The sequence below is a fragment of the Lagopus leucura genome, unplaced genomic scaffold, assembly GCF_019238085.1.
Source record: "Lagopus leucura isolate 7727_CA_CO unplaced genomic scaffold, USGS_WTPT01 Super-Scaffold_100157, whole genome shotgun sequence".
Classification (NCBI taxonomy): Eukaryota; Metazoa; Chordata; class Aves; order Galliformes; family Phasianidae; genus Lagopus; species Lagopus leucura.
Window position 1 is genome coordinate 32253613 of NW_024962334.1, and position 21281 is coordinate 32274893.

The 21281-nt window shown below is 34.7% G+C and overlaps 1 protein-coding gene across 1 annotated transcript in view; it reads left to right on the top strand.

The window, feature by feature from the left end:
- Window positions 1–21281, top strand: part of MALRD1 (MAM and LDL receptor class A domain containing 1) — a 201983-nt gene that overhangs the window by 50807 nt on the left and 129895 nt on the right. Inside the window, exons 18-20 of the mRNA XM_042889341.1 lie at window positions 5623–5710; window positions 7908–8084; window positions 10254–10425. Of these exons, the coding sequence (XP_042745275.1) occupies window positions 5623–5710; window positions 7908–8084; window positions 10254–10425 (437 nt within the window). The remainder of the gene's footprint in view (window positions 1–5622; window positions 5711–7907; window positions 8085–10253; window positions 10426–21281) is intronic.

The following is a 21281-nucleotide window of genomic DNA, read 5'->3' on the forward strand; positions in this document are numbered from 1 at the left end:
TCAGTTTGCTCTATTCATTCAAATTTCAGAATACAGAATACAGAAAAGGGAAATTATTGTGTTATGTGAAAATAGCAAATCAATCCCCCTGAGCATTGTGGTCATCTTTTTGTCATAATTAAGGGACCTTTATTCTATTGCAAACAATGTTATTAAAAATATATATATCTTAACCCCTCTGATGTCATATAATACAATGTGAGTTGTCCCTTGCAGCATCTCCAAGACAGAAAATTTCTATAGGACTGTAGTTACAGTTTTTGTCATTTTATGTCCTGTCAGAACCCTGAAGAGTTTCCCTGTGCCAGATTCTGATGTGTCCATCAACTGCTGAACTGGGAAACACTCCTCATTGCAGTCACTGAGTATCATTTCTACTTGAGACATCAGAAAACAACTTTGCTGTGCTGTGATGGACAGCTATGGGCTCTGCAGAGGAGACGATCAGGGTAGGAGAAGTAACAGTGTGATGCTATATGTAATGAAGGGGCTGGCTGGACTGTATGGAGCTGTTAGTTGGTGACAACATGGTTGAGAGCCTCTGCATAAGGATTAAGGGATAAGCAAATAAAGGGGATGTCATTGTGTGAGTCTACTATAGGACACCTACCCACAATGATGACACTGAATAATTTTTCTTTAAGGAACTAAGACAGACATCTAGGTGTTTATGGAGACTTCAACTTGTCAGATGTTAACTGGGAACACCACACAGCTGATATAAACAAGTCCAGGAGAATCCTAAAAGACCTTGATGTTAACTTCCTCGTATATGTGCTAAGGCTCAGTGACTGCAATAGGAAGTGCCTCCAAATTCAGCAGTTGATGGGCACAACATCAGATCCTGGAGCAGAGGAGAAGGCACAGAGGAACCCTTCAGAGTTTTAAGACATACAACAACAAAAAACTGTGAGAACCATCCTATAGGATGCTTCTGGCTTGATTTGATTGTTTGTTTCCTTGTACCAGGCCTAAATTATGCTGATATATGAGTTGGAGTTCATTAAATTTTGTTGGTCAAATTTATATTTTTCACCAAAATCCAGTGTTGAAAGATGCTCTAAATTCATCAAGGACTTTATTAGACTTCTAATACCTACTTGTGTTCATTTTTCCATTATAATTCTTGGTCATTCACTGGTAGTAATTTTCTCTCAAGTATTTTGTCATAAGGCATTTCTACTCTAGCAACAACTTCATTTTCAGCTTTCAATTTATCTTTCTTTCCCTACTATTCTTTGTGCTTTTCCCAATTATCTGCTGAGATTCATGGTTTGTTGTTTTGTTTTGTTTTGTTTTGTTTTTTTGTCTATTAAATGTTGCTATTAGTTTCTGTGGCTTTTCATTTCTGCAATTATGCTTCATATATATTGTTATTCATCTGTGTTTGTTGCAGCTTGGTAATTCCCTCTCCAGGCATTACCTGTGTTTCTTCATCTTTGTCCTCTGTGTTGGCTTCTTTCATCTCTGATACCTGTTAACTTGTTATACACTAACCTTTGGTTTTCAGATATCACAGAATCACAGAATTGTAGGGGCTGGAACAGACCCCTATAGATCATTGAGTCCAGCCCCCCTGCTGAAGCAGGCTCCCTAGATCAGGTTGCACAGGTAGGAGTCTAGACAGGTCTTGACCATCTCCAGAGAACAGGCAGCCTGTTCAAGTGCTCCATGACCCTCACTGTGAAGTTCTTACGCACATTTGTGCAGAACTTCCTATGCTTCAGTGGCCATTTCCCCATGTCCTATCGCCACACACCACTGAAAAGAGTCTGGCCTCATCCTTTTGTCTCCCACACCTTGGATATTTATAGACATTAATCAGATTTACGCTGTACAATTGCTATTCAACTCTCATCTTGTTAAAGTATGTCCTGGCAGGCAGTGACTAGTAGAAATGATTATGATATTATTATGGTGTTTGGGAGCTGTGCCAGGCCAAATTCTATAGAAAACTTCATGTCTGTACTGTTGAAAGTATCAACATCTTTTAGTATGGCAGTATTTCTTTAGTCACATTTTTTCTTAGAATTTATCTTTACTTGTTAAGTAGTTTTCCTTTGTTGTATAAGTCTTGAGATGGGAATATCTTGACATGTTCTTGAAAAAATGGCCAGAGTGAAGACTTACTGTGACTTCACTGGATGAAGATATCTTTATAACAAGAAAGAAATTTTGGTATAGGTTTAATGCAATGAGTGGCTCTATAGTTTGTCCAAGAATATACACAAATTCTACTGTCTCATAAGAAACTGTTTACTTTTCCTGACACTTTTTCTTTGTGTATACGTAGCACTTCTAAAATATGGATTAGTATATTTCAGAGGTACGCAATGAAGTGCATTTCTATCCCATGTTTGCTTTCAGAAACTTATGACAAAATAGTCTTTAATTTGTTTGTACTATTATACACTTCTATGTTTCTATCCCCTTCCAACCAAACCACCTGGTGTCTCACCAGAGATAACTGTAATAGCCCTAATCAAAATTAGCAAGTTCTATCTTCTAATAAAATCACTATGTAATACTGTTGATACTTCCTGTGACAGACCCAATATGTTGTTTGTCCATGTGACTAGCTATGTACATCAGGACTTCAATCTCTATTTCCTTTGCAGGTATCTTTAGAGTTTTCCATACCTCAGTGAATTTCATCCTAGCTAAAATTATGTTTACATGGTGTCTCGGTCCAATTTATAGGTGGGAGAGGAGGTTCTTTTATTATCTATATACCCGGCGTGAGATTAAGAAGCAACGGTTCAAATGTTGGTCCGACCAGTTTATTACAAATCTTAATCAGGGAAATGGGGAAGGGGAGGACAGACACTATTATGATGAGGGTAATGGGGAAGGGAAGGAAGGCGATAGAAAAGATAGAAGAGAAGAAGCAAGGAGTCTTTATAGGCAGCAAGAGGGACATAGTCACCACCATGGATCCAGCGAGGTTCGTAGTTCCGTCTTTGATCCTCAGTAGTGGTGGGTCATTGGGCAGAGTTGTTCTATTGATGACGACGATGACCATGGCAATGATGGCCCCTTTTCAATGCTTCGAGTGACAACTCAAACCCAAGGTTGTTGAGTCAGTTCTCCTTGCGGTGGCAGCTTCTGGCTCTGGGATCTCAGCAGGAACCTCCTTAGTTCTTATCTTTCTGGCCTTGCCAGCAGATAAGAGGAAGCGGGGAGGCACCAACTTGTATCTTGCCTTCGCAGGATACAATGGTATCTTCCCCCAGCCTTCCATAGCAAACAGGAGTTATTTAGTCACAGGCCAGATCTTCCGCCAGTAACACTCCTGAGCACTCTCTTCTGCTCTTCTACAGAGCAAGCAGCTCTGGGGGAAGAGGCTTTCAAATGTTCCCAAATCGATATCAATTGTCACACAGTTAGCACCCATCACTTGCCTCCTTGATGAGTCACTCAGAGTCTTATCAAAAGAAAAACCTCAGGAAGCAAGCTTTGAGCCAGAAAAAAAAAAGAAGGATTCTCACACATGGAAATTAAGATTTAATTTTGCTAACCTTCTGAGGGAGTTGAGTAGTGATAGAACTATGGATTAGTATAAAAATAGAACGTGTACAGAACAATGCTATTCATTGTAATTATCATATAAACATTTGTTATAGTGTTCCTTCACCCTTCAAAAATCTACTTGGTTCAAAATATAAAGAGATCAATAATATTTGCCTATAAGGTGTCGTTCTAATATGTTTTGCTTCTTACTCCATAAGAAACATACTTTATGTAGTATATCTCTTGCCACCTCTGTAGTCTTCATTCAGACTCAATCTTGAAGTCCTGAAGCTGGAAAACTTGGGAACTATTCATCCTCATTCAAATAATAAATGAGATGTGAAATGAATTTCATGGTAGATGAATTCCCTGGAGATAGTTTAATAATAGCTTATGAAGTTTGCAGAATTTTGCAGGCAAATTATTTAAGTGGTCAATGTTTAACCGTAGTGGCAGGCAGAAGTTTTATACTGCAGAACTAGCTTATTAATAAATTTTATTTTAAATTTTAAACTACCAAAAGCAAGACAATATGGTCCTCATTTCTAAAATCTCTAAAGAAACCACAACTGAAAAGAAACCAATTATGCCTCCTTATCGGTTGGAACAATACCTCTAATACTTGAATGTGCACAAAGTCCATTAAGAGATGTTTATTTTAGCATGAACCTATGTGGTTTTTTTCTGTTTTACTGACTGAATCCTTGCTATATGCCGCTCCCCAAGTAAATAAAAATATAAAATATTAATATAAAAAGAAGGAAGAAGGGGAGGTATTAATTTATTGATATTATTATTACCATTGTTTCAATAGAAAGATTTTCCAGTTTGCCTTACTCCTACAGTATGATGGTAGCTCTGTCACTGGGTATTGCTATACCCTTAATAAAGGTATTACTACTTAAGGAGAGATAGGAGTTTTATTTCCTTCAGGGGAAGGTTGGTAGGAGGTGATAAATAAGCACAACTTCACAGTGTTGCAGCTGGCTAGATGGTCACAGGGAGTTGTGGGGAGAGAAGCTCAATACAATACTTAACCTACCAGTTCACATCAGTCAGTTGAACACAGTCCCACTGAAAAACAGAGTAGTTTATAGAGCTTGGTTTTGTCTTGTTAATAACTATATAAATTAGCTTAACAAACTCTCTGCCACTGTCTGAATTTTAGCTTATTTATGCTAATTTTGTCACTTTTGTCAGTCATAGACAAAAATCTGAGATTTTGTCACTTTGAAATAATACATGTTCACGTATGACATTTCCAAATACTAGGCATATTAATTTGTCCTGTTTCTAAGCATTTTTATTTTGTTTATTTTGAAAAAAATATATGTCTACTTTTGTGTGTATGTATGTTATGGTTTTAGAAGGCTTTGTTTTCTTTCTCTCTCTCTTTCTCCCTCCCTCTTCATTTGTGAATAGTGACTTATAAAATAGTTACATCAAGGAAATTCTCATTAAATCTTTCCCTAATCACTCACTCAGGTTTTTACAGTTCAGTACTAACTCAAAATAAATAGGCTTATTCAGTCATCCACAGATTATTTTACCTATATTAACATCTGCTATTCCTTGGTATTAGATAATAATGAGAAAGTAAGCAACTTTAACATTGACAATTCTAATGAATTTGTAGAATATTTAGAATATTTTTCCTCAAAGGACTCTAGAACATACCTATAACCTAATTAACTGTTTTCATCATACAGAGGTTTGAGGCTATATAATTTATTCACGTAAATGTTATTATAATTGACCATTAGTAATATTGTTACAGTAAGTATGAAAGGAGCTAATCATAATGTGCCACTTATGATAATATCTTGCTATCATTTTATGTCACAATGATGTTTCAGTGGATTTACATGATTGTAAAGCTAACCATTGTATTATGGTTCACTATGATTAATGTGACCACCAATGAATGCTGATAATAATTACCCCCTTCTGTAAACTGTCTCTAAATAGAATATATCCCCTAGAACAAATTTAATCTTATTTTAAGTGTGAAACATGGAAAATGACTTTTCTATCGATCAATATGAAATATTTAATAAGAAGTGGAATTCTACTGTACACTGAAAAATGATTTTTTAATTACTGTTTCCCCAGATCTTGGTGCAAGGTACAGTAGGAGATGGTTTCACTGGAGACATTGGACTTGATGACATGTCATTTCTAGACTGTGCTGTTTACAATGGTAAGGACAGATTTGAAGCTATATAAATTCCTTTTCCATGCACTGATTGTTTTCTCTTATTTGTAAGTAACATAAAGTTTTCTTCTGGAAAAACACAACCAGATCAAACTAAGTCAGGCTAACAAGAAAATTCAGACAAGAAATAGTAGTGCACTTAGGGACCTAAAGAGATCATTTTTAACAAGTTCTTAACAAATAGGGAGCTTCCATATTCTCTGGAATTTCATTTGTTAGATTTATTTTCTTTCTAGTAGTGTAAGTGTAAGAAAACTGAATTTTCATTCAGTGAAATCTGTTTAATACAACCTTCCTCCTCTCCTGAATAATATTTAAAGTTGTTACATGGGCACTCACTTTACAGTGTGCAAGCAGTTCAGATAATAAGGCAGTCTGCCCCCTCTTTTAAGGGGATTTTAAGGGGACTACTATTAGCTGCATCTTTATATATAGCCTGATGGATCATCATAGAATGGCTTGCCTTGGAAACGACCTGAAGTATCATCTAGTTCTAACCCTCCTGCCATGAGCAGGATTGCTACTTACTACATCAGGCTACCTAGGGCTGCATTCAGCCTGAACGCCTCTCTGGGCATCCACAACTTCTTTGGGAAACCTACTCCAGCTCCCAGATGCCACTTAAGAAATTCAAACAAGGAGAGATGGGCTAATTAACTTCATGGTAAACTCACATATGTAATATCAAAGATGTAGGAATTTGAGCATACAGTTTTGATGCACAATTTGAATGCTTTAAACTATTGGCATTTCAGTGATGTTTGCTCCTAGACAAAATGGTGTTTCACAAATTATAGAAAATGGATTATTTCAAATAATAAGGGAAAGGAGTTGATCTGTCCTAAAGGTTATTGTGTTTGAAAAAGTTTTTTCATCTTCCAGAGCGAGTTGGAGCAGAGTCTTGAATGTGGCATCTCTGTTCAAAAATTTCTGGTCCATAAGGTTCTTGATGCTATTAGGAGTTGTAAATACATTTATTATATCATATAACTATGTAACTATATAACTAATATCTATCAGTTATATAGTTATACATAGTATATATATATAATATTATAATCATATTATATATAATTATAGATATAGTATGCATAATATAACTATTATATAAAATATGTGTTATTCATCATAGTTTTTTATATATATAAAACTAATACATATATATGTTATATATATATGTTTTATGGATATATATAAAACTATGATGAATAACAATTCAAAAGGTTTCTCCTCTTTCATTTTTTGTTTAAATCTAAAGATAGTATTAGTGCATCATTCATTTGATGTCATAGAGGTGGTTGTTACCTTACAAAAGAGATAGCTCTTTCTTGTAGGGAATTTATTATGTCTGGATGGTACTGTGCCTTAAGGAGGAAAAAAAAAATTGCTGTTCCAGACATTTTTCATATCAAGTCTTCACATGTAGTTTTTAATTAACCTAGGTGTATTACCTTATTGTATTACTATTACTGTAGTGCGTTGTGCACTACACCTAATGATTTCATTAGTGATTAAATTCAAAGAAGGAATTGTATAATGAAAATCCTTTTTCTGGACAATGATAGCAGAGGTTTTTAAGAAGTGAGAGTAAGCCTGAAGAAAGGTGCATAGTAAAGAACAGAAGGAAAAACACAAGAAGAATGGATTGAAAAGTAGTGGTGGGACAAGTTAATGATATCACATTAATTTTTCTAAACGGAAAAAAAATATTTCGTTATTGATGAAATTGAAAGGTTAAAAGGTTATCTGGCAATTTGTACAGTTAATTATAGTAATCAATATGTTGTAAAAAGGCTACTGTTATCCAACGGTCTGTTAGCTTTTCTTCTCAAGGAAATTGAGTTTTTTTTAACTGTTCTGAAGGTCTCCCTGTTATTAGTTTTTGAAGTTTTGTTTAAATTTGAAAGCCAGGTAAGAGGCTTAAGCTCCTACAGATGTTAAGGGCTGTGTAACTGGTGGTTTGTTGACATGACCAACTTAGGGCTTTCCACCAAGGAAACCTAGCAATCGCATGTTCAATTGACTGTCTGCTGGGCAGCATTTTAAAAAAACAGCCTGGCCACCCAGAATTTTTTCCAGTAAAGCTATAACTTTGAGAAATGATGTGAGTGGCAAGGAAAGAAATAATTTGAAATCTGAGTGCCTTTGTTCTGTTTCTCAGAATTTTCCTTGTCTTTTAAAGGAAGCTTGCCAACAATCTCTACAACTCTGTCAGGAACTTCAAGTCCTATCACACTCCCCTTGAACAACTGCACAGAGAATGAATTTGTCTGTAGAGTCTCTGGCCATTGCATCCACATGATCCAGAAATGTGATTTTAGACCTGACTGCTCTGATAAGTCTGACGAATCAGATTGTGGTGAGTGTACTAAATTCTGTACTTTACCATTTTATTAGTTTCTGCTTATTCAATCTATTGCTTTAACTACTGTTTATTTACCTTTGTCTTTTGATATTAACGTTTAAGAATAATTTTTTTAAAAAATGATTTTCCCTAGAAAAAGAATAAAATTTTGCTCAAAATGTGTAAAGCTGAGGTGCTTTCTGCCTTTTAATGGGACAGTTAGACTGATGTTTTATATTCCAATTCAACTTACTAGCAAAATAGGAAAAAGAAATTCCCTTTTCTCAAATTAATTAAGTTTTTCAAATGTTGAACAATTCAGATTGGAAGAGAGAATATCTAGTCTCATGTTTGGGGCATGCATCTGGGATACTTGGGTTCATTTCTTACCTACTTCTGTGACTATTCAGTATTTTCAGCAGCTGGCTGCTGAAGTTCAGTTATGAAAATAATGATGTTTTTGCCATTACTTTGTTCACTTGGTAAGTTTGATTTTGCCAAATGAGCTGTAAATTCTGAATTGACAGAGTAATTTAGTGTTAGGCCTCCTAAGTTAGAGTGGGAAAATAAATTTAATCCTGTTATTGGTCCCAGATGTTTTCCTATGGCTAGAGTATGCAGTGTGGTGCGCTCCACACAAAAGTCAGTGAATCCCAATCTGTAAATTCCCAAAGACTTGATGAGAACCATGGAGCTGGGACAATGGACAGTGCCACCAGACAATGTCCATAGATTTCTGAAACATTTGTTTATTACTATGGAGTTGCACCTGTTCACACTGTAGCATTATAGGAGACGCTGTCAAAGACTTTCTGCCTTAAAACACAGTTGTTGAAAATGTTTCTGTTCAAAAGCTAATTTATGAGAAATACAAACATCTCCCTGATGATCAAATCTCTTCATTTGTTACCTATGATGTAGGGAACTCCAATCACTTCTGTCAGAACTGAAGACTTAGCTAATAAAAGTAACGTTTGACTTCCTCCTGTCTTTTTCTTGGGTGACTTAATCTGATGTATAAATGTGAGTGTGGTTATTTCCTGTAATGTGTATAAAACACTAACCGTTGTAAAACTACACTGAAAAATATGTCAAGAGACCTCTGGATAGGCACTTTTTTCCTCAGAAATTTATTATGTCTTACAATCTTTTCCTTCTGAGACAGATAAGTACTGGGCAGAATATACTTTCATACATTTGCTTTTTCTGCAGCCTCCAATTGTTGCTAGCATTGTTGGCAATTTATCACTCAAATGACAATGCTGGAATAGAAGAAATTAAGTATGTCTCGTATGAAGGCAGAAATATTTTCTCAGGGAAATGTTATCTTTCTCAGAGGCATCCGAAGGAATTTTTTTAAAACGTGTTTTTTTATTTAATCAGGGTAGAATACCATAACACCATGCTACTCTGTAGTCTCAGGAAGCATCACAAATCCTCATATGGATAGTGAACTAGACAGACTACCCTGGCTATACTTTTTTTACTCAATGGAGATATGAAGCTATAATTCATAACTCACTTTCTCCTTAGTCTATCATTTGTAGTCAAAATTCTGCAGACTAAGTAGCATAAATGAAGAAACAGTTAGCTCCAATGGGATTTCTTGTCCAGTTCCTCAGGATATCAAAAACTGAGACACAAGCAGCTGTATATTTATTTAGTAAGATAAATTCAGTACTTTACACCAACGTCAAATATTAGGATTATTATGTAGTTTTCAGGAATTTCAAGGACTGCTTGAAATAATGAACTGCTTTTTCAGGGTTTCTGTGTAGGATTTTTTTAAATAAATTTGCAATGGGTTTGTAATATCATCAGCATGTTAGAGTGAAGTAGGACTAACACGCAATAACATCAGATGCATTTTACATACATTCCAGTGTGTATCACATGCTAGATTATTTGAATGACCTGAACGCTGATCAGAATACATTCAGTAATAATTACCAAGGGGGTGAAGGAATTGCTTTATTTCTGAAAAGCATCTGCCTCATAGGAAAGAACATAGAAAATATAATAGATATTTTATCTGAAGAGGAAAAAATATAAAATTTAGAAGTGTGTAAGTATTACTTGGATTCTACAAATTGAATCCCTTTTTTCTATTTATTTTATAACAGTATAAATTAATGATCCCCTCTTTTTATATAAGCATGAAATATTTGCTGTTCATCTCTACAGCTAAGGAAATCTGCGATTTTGAAGATAATACCCTGTGTGGATGGTATCAACCAGCCTTGCAAGAGATATCGGAAACTGATTCCATCACAAAAATGTTTAAGTGGGAACATGGAAGTGGAGCAAAACTATATCCTGGAGAAGAAGAGCACTGCCCATCAACTGATCATACTACGTGAGTAAAGTTTTACAGATAGTCCACTGCTTTTTGTACTGAGTTTAGCTACATATGTATTGCCACAGGGAAAACTGCTCAGTTCTAAGTATTGAAGCAGTTTATTGATTTATTACTGACACATGTAACTAAGTGAAAATTAACAGGATCAATGTTGTCAGTATAATAGGTAAATCTAGTAACACGATTTTAATAAACAGGTCCAAATTTATAAATGCTCTTGTATAAGTAATCCCCCCAAGTTCTCCCTGTACAGAATAATAAATATGCACCTCTTCTGCTAGAGGACATATGGAATGTAAGCATGTTGGGAAAACAAGTTTTACACACTTCTTGTTTGGAGGAGACATGGCTGCTTTGGCTTTATACATATCCATGCCCCTGTCTATATACCACTAATACATAAGCCATGAGACATCGGCACTCCTTGTAGCACCTTCTACTGTCAGCTCAGACTTCTTGTAGCATTCAATTGGGGAGGATGCTCTGATCTGTGTGGAGGTTGTTGTACCAGCAAAGCAACTTTTGAAATATCAGCATCAGTTTTTGGCTGCTGCTGTTCCCATTCTGTAGTCTCTCCTCACTATTATAAAATTTTCCTGCTAATACTTTGCAAGCTGACTAGAAAGACTTTAAAAAAGGTTTACAGAATTTTTTGTTACTGTTTAATTTATTTGATGGTGTTCATCATCTTGATCAGTTTTGGGAGAATGCCTTCTCAAGTGGCAAACATATTTGCTTTAATGTGTTACTAGATATTGTTATCTGTGCAATTTTGCCAGGAGTGTGCAGCACTGGTTATCCCAACAATGGGTCTTGTGAATTCAGCTGTCATTTGGGAATTAAGTAGTGCGGTTTGAAACAACCATAGTTAAACTGAATTGTAGTTCAGTTTAGTTTATATGTGTGTGTATATATATATATATATATATATATTTATCTGATAAATGTTATTACTTAATAGAAAAATGGATAATATTACTACTCTGCTGAGTCATTTATTTTCCATCTGTAGTATTCTGTTTTCAAACAAGATGTAATTAATTGTTTTTCCTTGACAAAATACTGTTTCTAAGATTACTGAAGAAAACTGTTACTTCATGCTTAAAGAATCATATTCTAAAGTGCCTAGAAAACAGAGGCATGCTAATGAAGAAATTTTTCACTGAATGAAGAAATATTTCACAAAGAAATATTTCCATTTCAGTGGAAATATTTCAGAACCTGAGTTGTCATTTACTGCAAAGAAAGTTTAAAAATGGCTTCCCCTTTAAAGAAAACAGGCAGAAAGTGTAAAATAAGTTCAAAATTCTACAGTCCGTCTGAGAAGCAGACTGTTCAGGAAGGAGTTTGGAAGCTTGACTATTTGAGTCAACAGGTTTACTCTGTAGAAAACAGCAGTCTGTACACATGCTGCTCATTGCTGTATTTTCAAAAATGGAAGTAATTTTTTTGGAAGGTTAGAATTTTACCTAATGCCAATAAACTGTCTAAAAGTGTTCTTTAGATGTTAATGATACAGGAGGAACATGTAGCATTCTGCTCTCCCAGAGAAGCTTTCTAAATCTGTTTTGGATTCTAGACACTGTTTGTGCTGATTATTCATTCCCTCCAAAGATGTACTTTTGGCTTCATTCAAAGAGGAGGAATTAGCTTTTTTTCATTGAAATATAAAATAATTAAAAAAAAAAAAAGGCAATTTAAAAGATGCATTAATACAGCAAAAAATAAAAATTATTAAAACAAAATTCCTGAGTTTGAGTAGCACATGTATTAACTGTAAGAAACTTTCAATTTCATGCAAGTTCACTTAATGTAATCGGGAACTTTCCTTACAATGCCATTGATGCTCAATAACCCAAACAGAAAAATATTTGCCTATTTGTAGCAATAAGTGTATTTGCTTTCTGCTATACTAGTCCTCAAAGCGCAAAAATAGACTTCAAGTTAAAATCACACCAAAAAACAAAAAAAGCATTGCTATGTATCTGCTAGGTTAAAATAGGATTTATATTGCATTTCCATAGCCTGAGATTATTTCTCTAATTGTAAAGGAAACATCTCATTATGGTAATTGTGTACTTCATTAAAATAAAAAACACCATAAAGACAAAAATTCCTAATACATCACTAACAACAAAACCAAAATTAAAAAAACCACACAAAAAAAATCCCCCACAATTACGATATTATGCAATTGTTTCCAAGTCTCTAGATTATATACATGAAGGAAGTGTGTTCCATAAAAAAGTGCAAGTATTTAAGACAAATTGACTGCCAAATGTTTCACTGGCTGCTGTTTAAGTGTTATATATTAGCTAATAGAAGCACTATACATATGCTGAATAAGTCATCTCATAGAATTTTCACTGCAGATTTGTGCTGGAAATATCACTCTTTCTTCACCCAATTTTCCAGGTTTATTGAAACTAAATATATATTTTAAAGAATTGATAAAATTGGAAGTAAGTTGTAGTTTTGAGGCAACAGTGATGTTTTATAGTTGAGATCTTTTACACTGGATGTAACTGATGTAATTTGGTCTGCAGTTTACCCATTCTTTATTTATAGATGAGAATGGAATCACGAGGATTCCAGATTACAGCAGGAAATATGGTACTATGCTTTGTTGAATTAAAACACTAAAATATTTTTTTCTCATTTTTTTTTCCCCAACATTTACATGGGTTTAGATGAGAAATGAGCTGTAACATTATGTATTTTCTTATTAAATCACAGTAGTTTTGGATAGAAATTATTAGATTCATTCTGATACAAGAGTGGATTACAGTACAGTGTTGTAGCCAGCAGGCCAAGGGAGATGATTGTTCCCCTCTACTGTGCCTTTGGCCACAGCTGGAGTATTGCATACAAGCCTAGGGCCCCCAGCACAGGAAAGATGTGGAACTTTTGGAGAGGGTCCAGATGAGGGTCATGAAGATGATCAAAGAGCTGAAACACCTCTCCTGTGAAGATAGAAAAGCGGAGGTTGTGGGGACACCTCACTGTGCCCTTCTAATATTTAAAGGGAGTATATAAACATGAGGGAAATCAACTTTTTATGGGGGTATATAGTGATAGGGCAAGGGGGAGTGGTTTTAAACTAAAGGAAGGGAGATTTAGATTAGATTTCAGGAGGAAGGCTTTTACTGAGATACTGGTGAGATGCTGGCACAAGCTGCAAAAGACATTATGAATATGCCCCTGGAGGTCTTTAAGGCCAGGTTGGATGGGGCCCTGGTCTAGTAATTGTTCTAGCAGCTGGCAACATTGCCTGTGGCAACAAGGTTGGAATGTGATGATCTTTGAGGTCCCTTGCAATCCAAGCCATTCTATGAATTTACAGTGATCTTTCAGCAGAATTTCTGTGAATAGCTGGAGACTCAAACTGTCAGTTTCTCATAGATTATACATCTGGGCCACTCAGACATAGGCTGATGAATTTTAAGGGAGAGGTGTGTACATTTGAACCTGTAATTACATTAAGTGAATTACGTTAACAATTTGAGAAATTGACTTAGGCATCTTGTATATAACCCCAACTCCTAGAGGAACAGAAGCTGTTATGGAATTCTGCTATGATTGCCCAACAGTCATGGGCTTGGGCTATAGAAATGTTGATAAATGTTTTGCAAAGAATTAGGTGACCTTCATTGTATACTGAAATGGCCACTATGGTGTGTATTAATATAGAAATCTTATGGCATGTTTCAACACTTAGAAAATGGGAATTCCTTATCACAGTTGGGTTTAAATGCCATAATAATGAAGATATTAACCTCTATATGGTTAAATATGGACATAAAGCAAAAAGATAACTGAAAATAGTTATTTTCATTTGAGAAAATCTAGGTAATGGAATAGCAAATTCTTTGACATTAGTAGTGATATTTGGGTACAACTGTTAATTGAAAACATTGTAGGCACTTAATTGATATGATAATTCATACCTAAAAAGTCATCAAATCTAATGAAGCAAAACCAAGAAGTACATAGAACAAAAATTCTATGCTCACATAATAATTATTACTCTGTAAGTAGCTCCCCTGATAACTGTTTTTAACGCATCTGCCTTGCTTTTCAGACAATCATTATCAGAATTTACCTTAGGAAAATTTAAAGTCTTCAAAGTAATATACTTTAAAACAGTTTTTGACAGCTGAAAAGAGAGCTAAGAGTCTAAGAACTTCACTGTAGATGAAAAAATTGTAGTCCCAGAGGGCACTAATTCTTAAAAAAAAAAAAAAAAGAAAAGGGAAGAAAACTGAATTTAACTACTTAAAAGCACTTATTTTTTTTACACTGTTTCAATTAATATAACAAAACCCATCCTTTTATTACATGCACAGATCTCCTTTGTTCTGTGTCACTGTCCCTGACGGAGATGTAATAAGAAAAGAAACATTGAAATTACACTGAATACATTTTTGGTGCATGGCAAATCATAGGTAGTTTCCAAAACTGTTCTTCAGTACAGTTAAGAAATATTTGGTGTGAAGGGGACGGAGACCTGATTAACTTTGACCTGAAAATCACTGTGCAAGGAATCAGTGTTCGTGAGACAGGCTTACATGCTGAAAGATTTTTTTGGTCCGTTCATATTTGATGGGATGCGCTGACACTAAAAGTGAGGCTTTCTTTTTATTTAAGAACCAAGCCAATAGCAATAAGAACAAAACAAAGGATTAGAGGGAAAAATGGCCAGCTCAGTCAACAATCTCCCAATTTAGCACTCTTTGTTACAGCATATTTTCCCCTGTAACACTTTTGTAACAGAAGCTAAGAGCTAGCTATATTTCATCAGGATCTCCCTACTGTTATATTTTGTTTCTTTGTTTTTCTCTGCTTAAAATGCTTTTATGGCTATTGAAGCACACTGTGATGATCTACAGCAAATGTTGAACACTGATTAGATGGTAACTTTGGGTGTGAATATTACTGGGTAGTTATTGGGAAATTCCACTGATATCTATAATTTTATTCTTGTCTTTTTTTCCTTTTACATCTATTTTTTCTTTTCTTTTTCTTCCCCTTTCAAAGGGAACTGAAAGGTATAAAATGAGACATGAAAGAAAATAATTATCTTAACTCCTGTTTCTTAAGTAGTAATTCCTACCCCGTAGGAAACCTGATTTAATAGATACATCGCAGTCACAGTATTCTCAGGTCTAAGGACATGAGAATAATTCATAAGAACAAAAAGTAGAAAATCACTGCTGCATCAGCCTGCTAGTGCCTGGATGGAAGGATGTGCAAATCTGGAAATCAGAGGCAAAAAAAAAATGAAGTTCTAAACTGGAGGAAGAGGGAGGAACAAAGGCCACCTCTCCTCCAGTTTCTGTGTTGCCAGAAAGGTAGCTGGTGATCTCTGTTCTCTCAACACTCTCAGCAATGACAAATAATTCCTTGACCATTGTAGGAGAGTTTTTTTCCAAGTTGTCTTGTCCTCCAACTAACTTCATACTAGTGCTTTGTTTTTCTTTCCAGACATCTTCATCGTTCAAGGAACTTTAAGCCCAAAATATAAAAGCTTTTAAAATCCTTTTGTGATACTGGGATTGGGCTTCCATATGTCCTGATGAAGTCTTCTTCAGGATAGTTAATATTCTTTCATTTATGTATCTTAAACTGGCTTTTTTACTACTGTTATACTTGTCATTTCATCTGAATCTTAGATTCATGTAACAATAGTTCTGTCTATGTGAAGTTTAGATGCTGACCCTCAGACATTCATGTTCTTATGTGCAGATCTCTCATTAAAAGCATAGAAGATCTCAGTTTCATTTCTCAGAAGTACATATATTCTCATGTTTTCCCTAGAGTGACTTGCTATGTAGGTGTCACAGGAAGATGAATTCTGTTAGCCTTACAAGCACTTAGAGACATATTCTCTCATATAGGTGATTCAGCCATTTTTTAAAAAAAGAAATTTAGTCTTCCTATCTATCCAAAAAGATCAATGTAACATATTACCACTGTTGTGTTTATTATTTTATTGATAGTACTGTACAGTAATTATAGCCTTTCTAGAAATCTTGATTAGATCATTGATCAGGAAAAAAGTTTGTGACAATTCATTCAGATAATCAAGGTACAGAAAATAGGTTTACTTCTGCAGTGTTTTTTGAACAAGGTGCAGCATAAGGTATGTTTGTTCTCAGAGTGGCTGTGAAATAAGGGCTAATTTGTGTTACTTCATTAAAGTACTGGCAAAGTATCATAAATGCTGCTTTACTGTGCACGCTGGTAAATATCTGGGGTGACAGTAGGGCAATTAAAAAGACCATAGGTATTAGACATTTGATGCTAAATAAAAATGTATTTGTTAAGCAGCTTTTACAGCAAAGTACAATTCCTTAGTGTGCTGAAATGTATGAAATTGCTAATTAAAGCTAATGCCTAAAGTAATTAGAAATTAGATTGACTTTTTCACCCTGAGCTTAGTTATTTGAGAAGAAAATTCATTCTCATTGTTTCCCTTTGCTTTCAACCTCACAGGATTTATGGAGATATGACAGAATGCTAACGAGTTGTGGCAGGTTCCGATGAGCCATGGAAACACCGTGAATTAATCTTAGCTCTGTGTCAGTCAGAAGCCATGAGGCTAAAATCTCCAATGGAGAAAATCCAACTAACAGTCAGTGACTTGTATGTTATGATCAAAACACAAGGTCTTTCATCTCTGAGGCCATTTGCTTTGTGAGTTGGTAATGCTGCAGTAGTTTTAAGTGCTGTTGGTAAATCTTGAGAGAGTTTGAACAGATATTTTCTGAGAACAATGACACTGACTGAAAAAAGCAAAAAGTAGAAAAGGGGATTGGGCTAGTTAAAAACATCTTAGCTCTAATGTTCAATTATAAAGGCATGCTTATTTTCTGCTAAATTAATTAGGCTTGAGTTCCTGGATGTCAGAAGATCTGTTACTTTAGCCTTCTGATATTTTAAGGAAACCTTAATTCAGTGATACAATTTCTGCTCTTAATGTACCCAACATACTATGCGATTTCAAAGAGTAGTTGTGATATTTGAAAAAACATATATAAGTTCAGTATAGAGATTTTCAAAATTTGCAAATGAACAATCCTTACAAAAAGCACAGCTATACAGGAATATGCAGCAATTATGATTTGCCTGAGCAAGAGATCTAATGTTTTTGAAACTACTACTGCTACTTCCATGAGGTCCTGCTCAGCTAGTGAAACGGAATGAAATCTGAAGCGCATCAGATTTGAGGTTTATTCAGCATTGAGTGCTTTCCTCTCTGACTATAAATGGTATGTCAGTGCTGCTGACTATAAATGGTATATCAGTACTGATTAGCTCCAGTCTAATTTTAGCTAATGCTGGTTCCAATTGCTGTACTATGGGAGTGTGGCCCTCTAGCACAAAACACAGAATTGTCCCAGGGCACTGAGCACTGACGTACTACCTCCAATCGTCTCTCCTCTGCTGTGATTACATTCTATTACTGTAAAAAACACATAAATTTCCAGTCTGTTCTCCAGCCAAATCTGCATGGCCCTTTGTATTCTTTTATTCTTATCTGATTAATAGTGACAGATTAATCTACAAAAAGTAATTATGATTCATTTGTAGAATTACAGTTTTTTCTCTACAGCTTTGTTTGTGATATACTCTGGACAGCATGGGTGTGCTTTTTGTGTTTTTTGTGTTGGTTTTTTTTTGTTTTTCTTTTTAATTAGAAGTCTTCTAGAGGAGACTTCTGCTTCTCTTACTATTTTAACAAGCAATATACTTCTTAACAGTGTGCTAACAGCAATGAAATTACAGCTTTTTTTCTCATTAATTTACTTTAAAAAAAGAAAAAGAAAACTTTCCGAATTTGCATCCTTGAATCAGAATTCCTATTTTACAGAGACAATCCCCCAAACAGCTTCAATGCGTTTAAAATGTATAGGACAAATTTGAAATGGCTGATGGGCAAATTGTCTACATTCCAACCAGAAGCACCAAAAAAAATCTTCCTCGCCAAAAGAAATGACATCCTGAATACAAAATCATACCTCATAACAATATGCCACAGGAAGTTTTTACTACACCAATTCTGTTTTTGTCATTTTGTATTGATGAGTGTCTGAAGGGTTTGATGTGTTTCATTATGATTTATTTATGTTAAACTTCCTGTCTCCTTCTGTTTAGGCTGTGCTGACTGTTATTTTTTCAAGCAGGAATTTCTTGGCAGCGCAGAAATTAATTACAATACATTAAAACAAATCTTTAAAACTCTGAGCGGATTAATGATAGCTGAGAGCACTAGAGGTACTTATACTTAGATATAAGTGAAAGAGAGGTATGAGCTTTATGTAATGTTTTTATGCTCCATAGAGCTGTTCTCAGTAGTATCATTTAGATAACTGTGTGTGCATATCTATCTATCTCAGTTAAGAACCCTATTTGTAGTGAAGTGAAAAATGCAAAATTAAGTCTTACAGGCTCAACAGCTTATTTTGAGAATGTGGTTATTGTACCACCTAGAATATGGAAAATGAAAGGAAAGGAGTATTTCAGCCATGCTAAGAGGAGCTTACTGTATGTGCTACAGTGAATGTGTTTACCACTGTCTCCCATGTGTATTGTACTTATGTATGTACAGTTCTTGTGATTCTTGAGTTGAATGTGTAAATGTTACATCAGAATAGAGACTTGGGGAAAAAGGTAATGAGACAACATTAAACATTTTAAAATACATTTCTTTTAGTATTACTGATTTCCATTCTTTCACCAGTTCTCTACTCTCCTGCCTCTTCTCTCTGTTTTTAAAGTACTATCTGAGAATACATAATATTTCATCTGGTTACAGCTCTTTAACAATATGAGGATGACATGCAGTTGTAGTGCACTCTGAAAAAAAAACATCAACGTAACATTGCACTGAAATGCAAAATGTCTCCAGTCTCCCCTTGTTCCTCTGTAGAACAAGAAGCTCAACTTTGAATTTTTGGTGACTGTTCCAGCATTTCAGAGAAATAAGCCATCCTCAGTAAAGAAGTCTGAGGTATTATTAGATTGCAGGTTAAAATTATCATTTGACTTTAGCATAATTTGTTTGTTAGCATCTCCTTATATCATTAGTAGCAAATTTCAGATAAATGTTTCTGGAAAAATAATCTAGTATTATACACAGCCATCAAAGTAATTCAGTTAAGACATGGAAGCCATTTGTTGATGAGAAACTGATGGAAAACAGTAAATTTATTTACATATTTAAAAGCAGTTTTTGTGTGTGTGTTTAATGAATCCAAAGCAAGTATGGAAATGTTTTTTAGAGAAAAATATTGAATTTGGTAAGTGCTAAAAAGGCAATTCTAAGCTTTGCTCAATCCATGCACCTGATCCAGTTTTAAAATGTGCTTGGGATGCAGTGATGACTTTGAGATTTTGATTAGAAAATCATGGGATACAAAGACTCTTCCCATGGGAGACAAAGAAATTCCTGATCAATAAGGCTTTCACAGTAACACCTGCAAAATTTTCTGTACCAGAGCTCTGCCATACAGTATAATAAGCAAATAATGAAAAGTATAGTAGAGAGGTAAACCGGTAAATTCATGTACCATAGTTATATGACTTTTAAAGAACACTGATTTTATGTCCCTATTAGTGCAGAAATCTAGTTTGGTAACTAGGTTTAAAGAAAGACTGAGGATCTGCAGATGCAAATATCTAAATGAACATTGGTCCAAGGAGAAAATAAGATATTTGAGATGCAGGAGACTCTTGTAATATTAATAAAGTAGAAGAGCTTGATCCGTTTATAGTAATTTCACATGCAAGGCATAAGGAAAAAAAAAAAAAAAAAAAAGAAATATTAAACTAATCCAAAATGACTCAGAAGAAGTAGATTTGTGGAAGTCAGAAATGTATAGGCAACTTTCTGTAAACATAGCTAAAAGATATCTTTTGTAACAGAAGCTCTTGAAACATTATTTTCCAAGAGTATGTCTACATTATGACGTGGCAGTTGGCATGGCAGTACTACTTTTTGTTCTAAGTTAATTACTTATGAATGCTAAATGCTAATGAAATGGGAGGTGACTAGATAGAAAGTATTTTTAAAATTACAGCAAAATGTTATTTCTTTTGGAAATTACCAGTATTTGAAATTAAATTTATCACAAAATTCTATTAGTAAGGATTTGCATTCCTGACTTCTGATTCCTTTCAGTTTTATTATAAGAAAAGTTTACAGAAATTTTTAAATTTCATTGAAAATCCTGAAATATATATATTCTTTCTAGTTGTTCAGTATTGATTTGAGTTATTGTCTATTTAAAGCCTATTAGAATTTAAGTGGTTGGAAGTGTTTCATGCAGAAAATCTTCCTCTTCTATGCAGTGGAATTGATTAAGTTATTGGAGTTCTCATTATCCTGTAAGATTTATGGAACTTACCCATTTTACTTGTTCAGTCTAGTGGGTGATGTCCCTGCCTATCGAGGGAGAGGGTTTCAACTAGATGATCTGAAGGCTCCTTTCCAACCTAAGCTGTTGTGATATTGATTCTTTTTCTGCAATAGTATTTTCACAGCTGCAATCCTTCGCTCAGGAAAGGGCCCTTTTGAAACCAATGAATATGTTACATGTAAGTCACTTTAAGACAGAGGCTGTAAAAGTTCTGTTTGTATGTTATGATTTGTAATAGGCTATCCTATATAATCTACTGAAAGATAAGTAATCAAACTATTTCTGGTGCAGATAGTGAATGCATAGCAAATACAGATACTACAGAAACAATGTGATGTTCTCTCATTCTCCTTTCTCTTCATCTCTACTATAGAAGCATGATCTTCCAAATTTCCTTCAGATTCACAAGCATTATACATCTTGAATAAAACC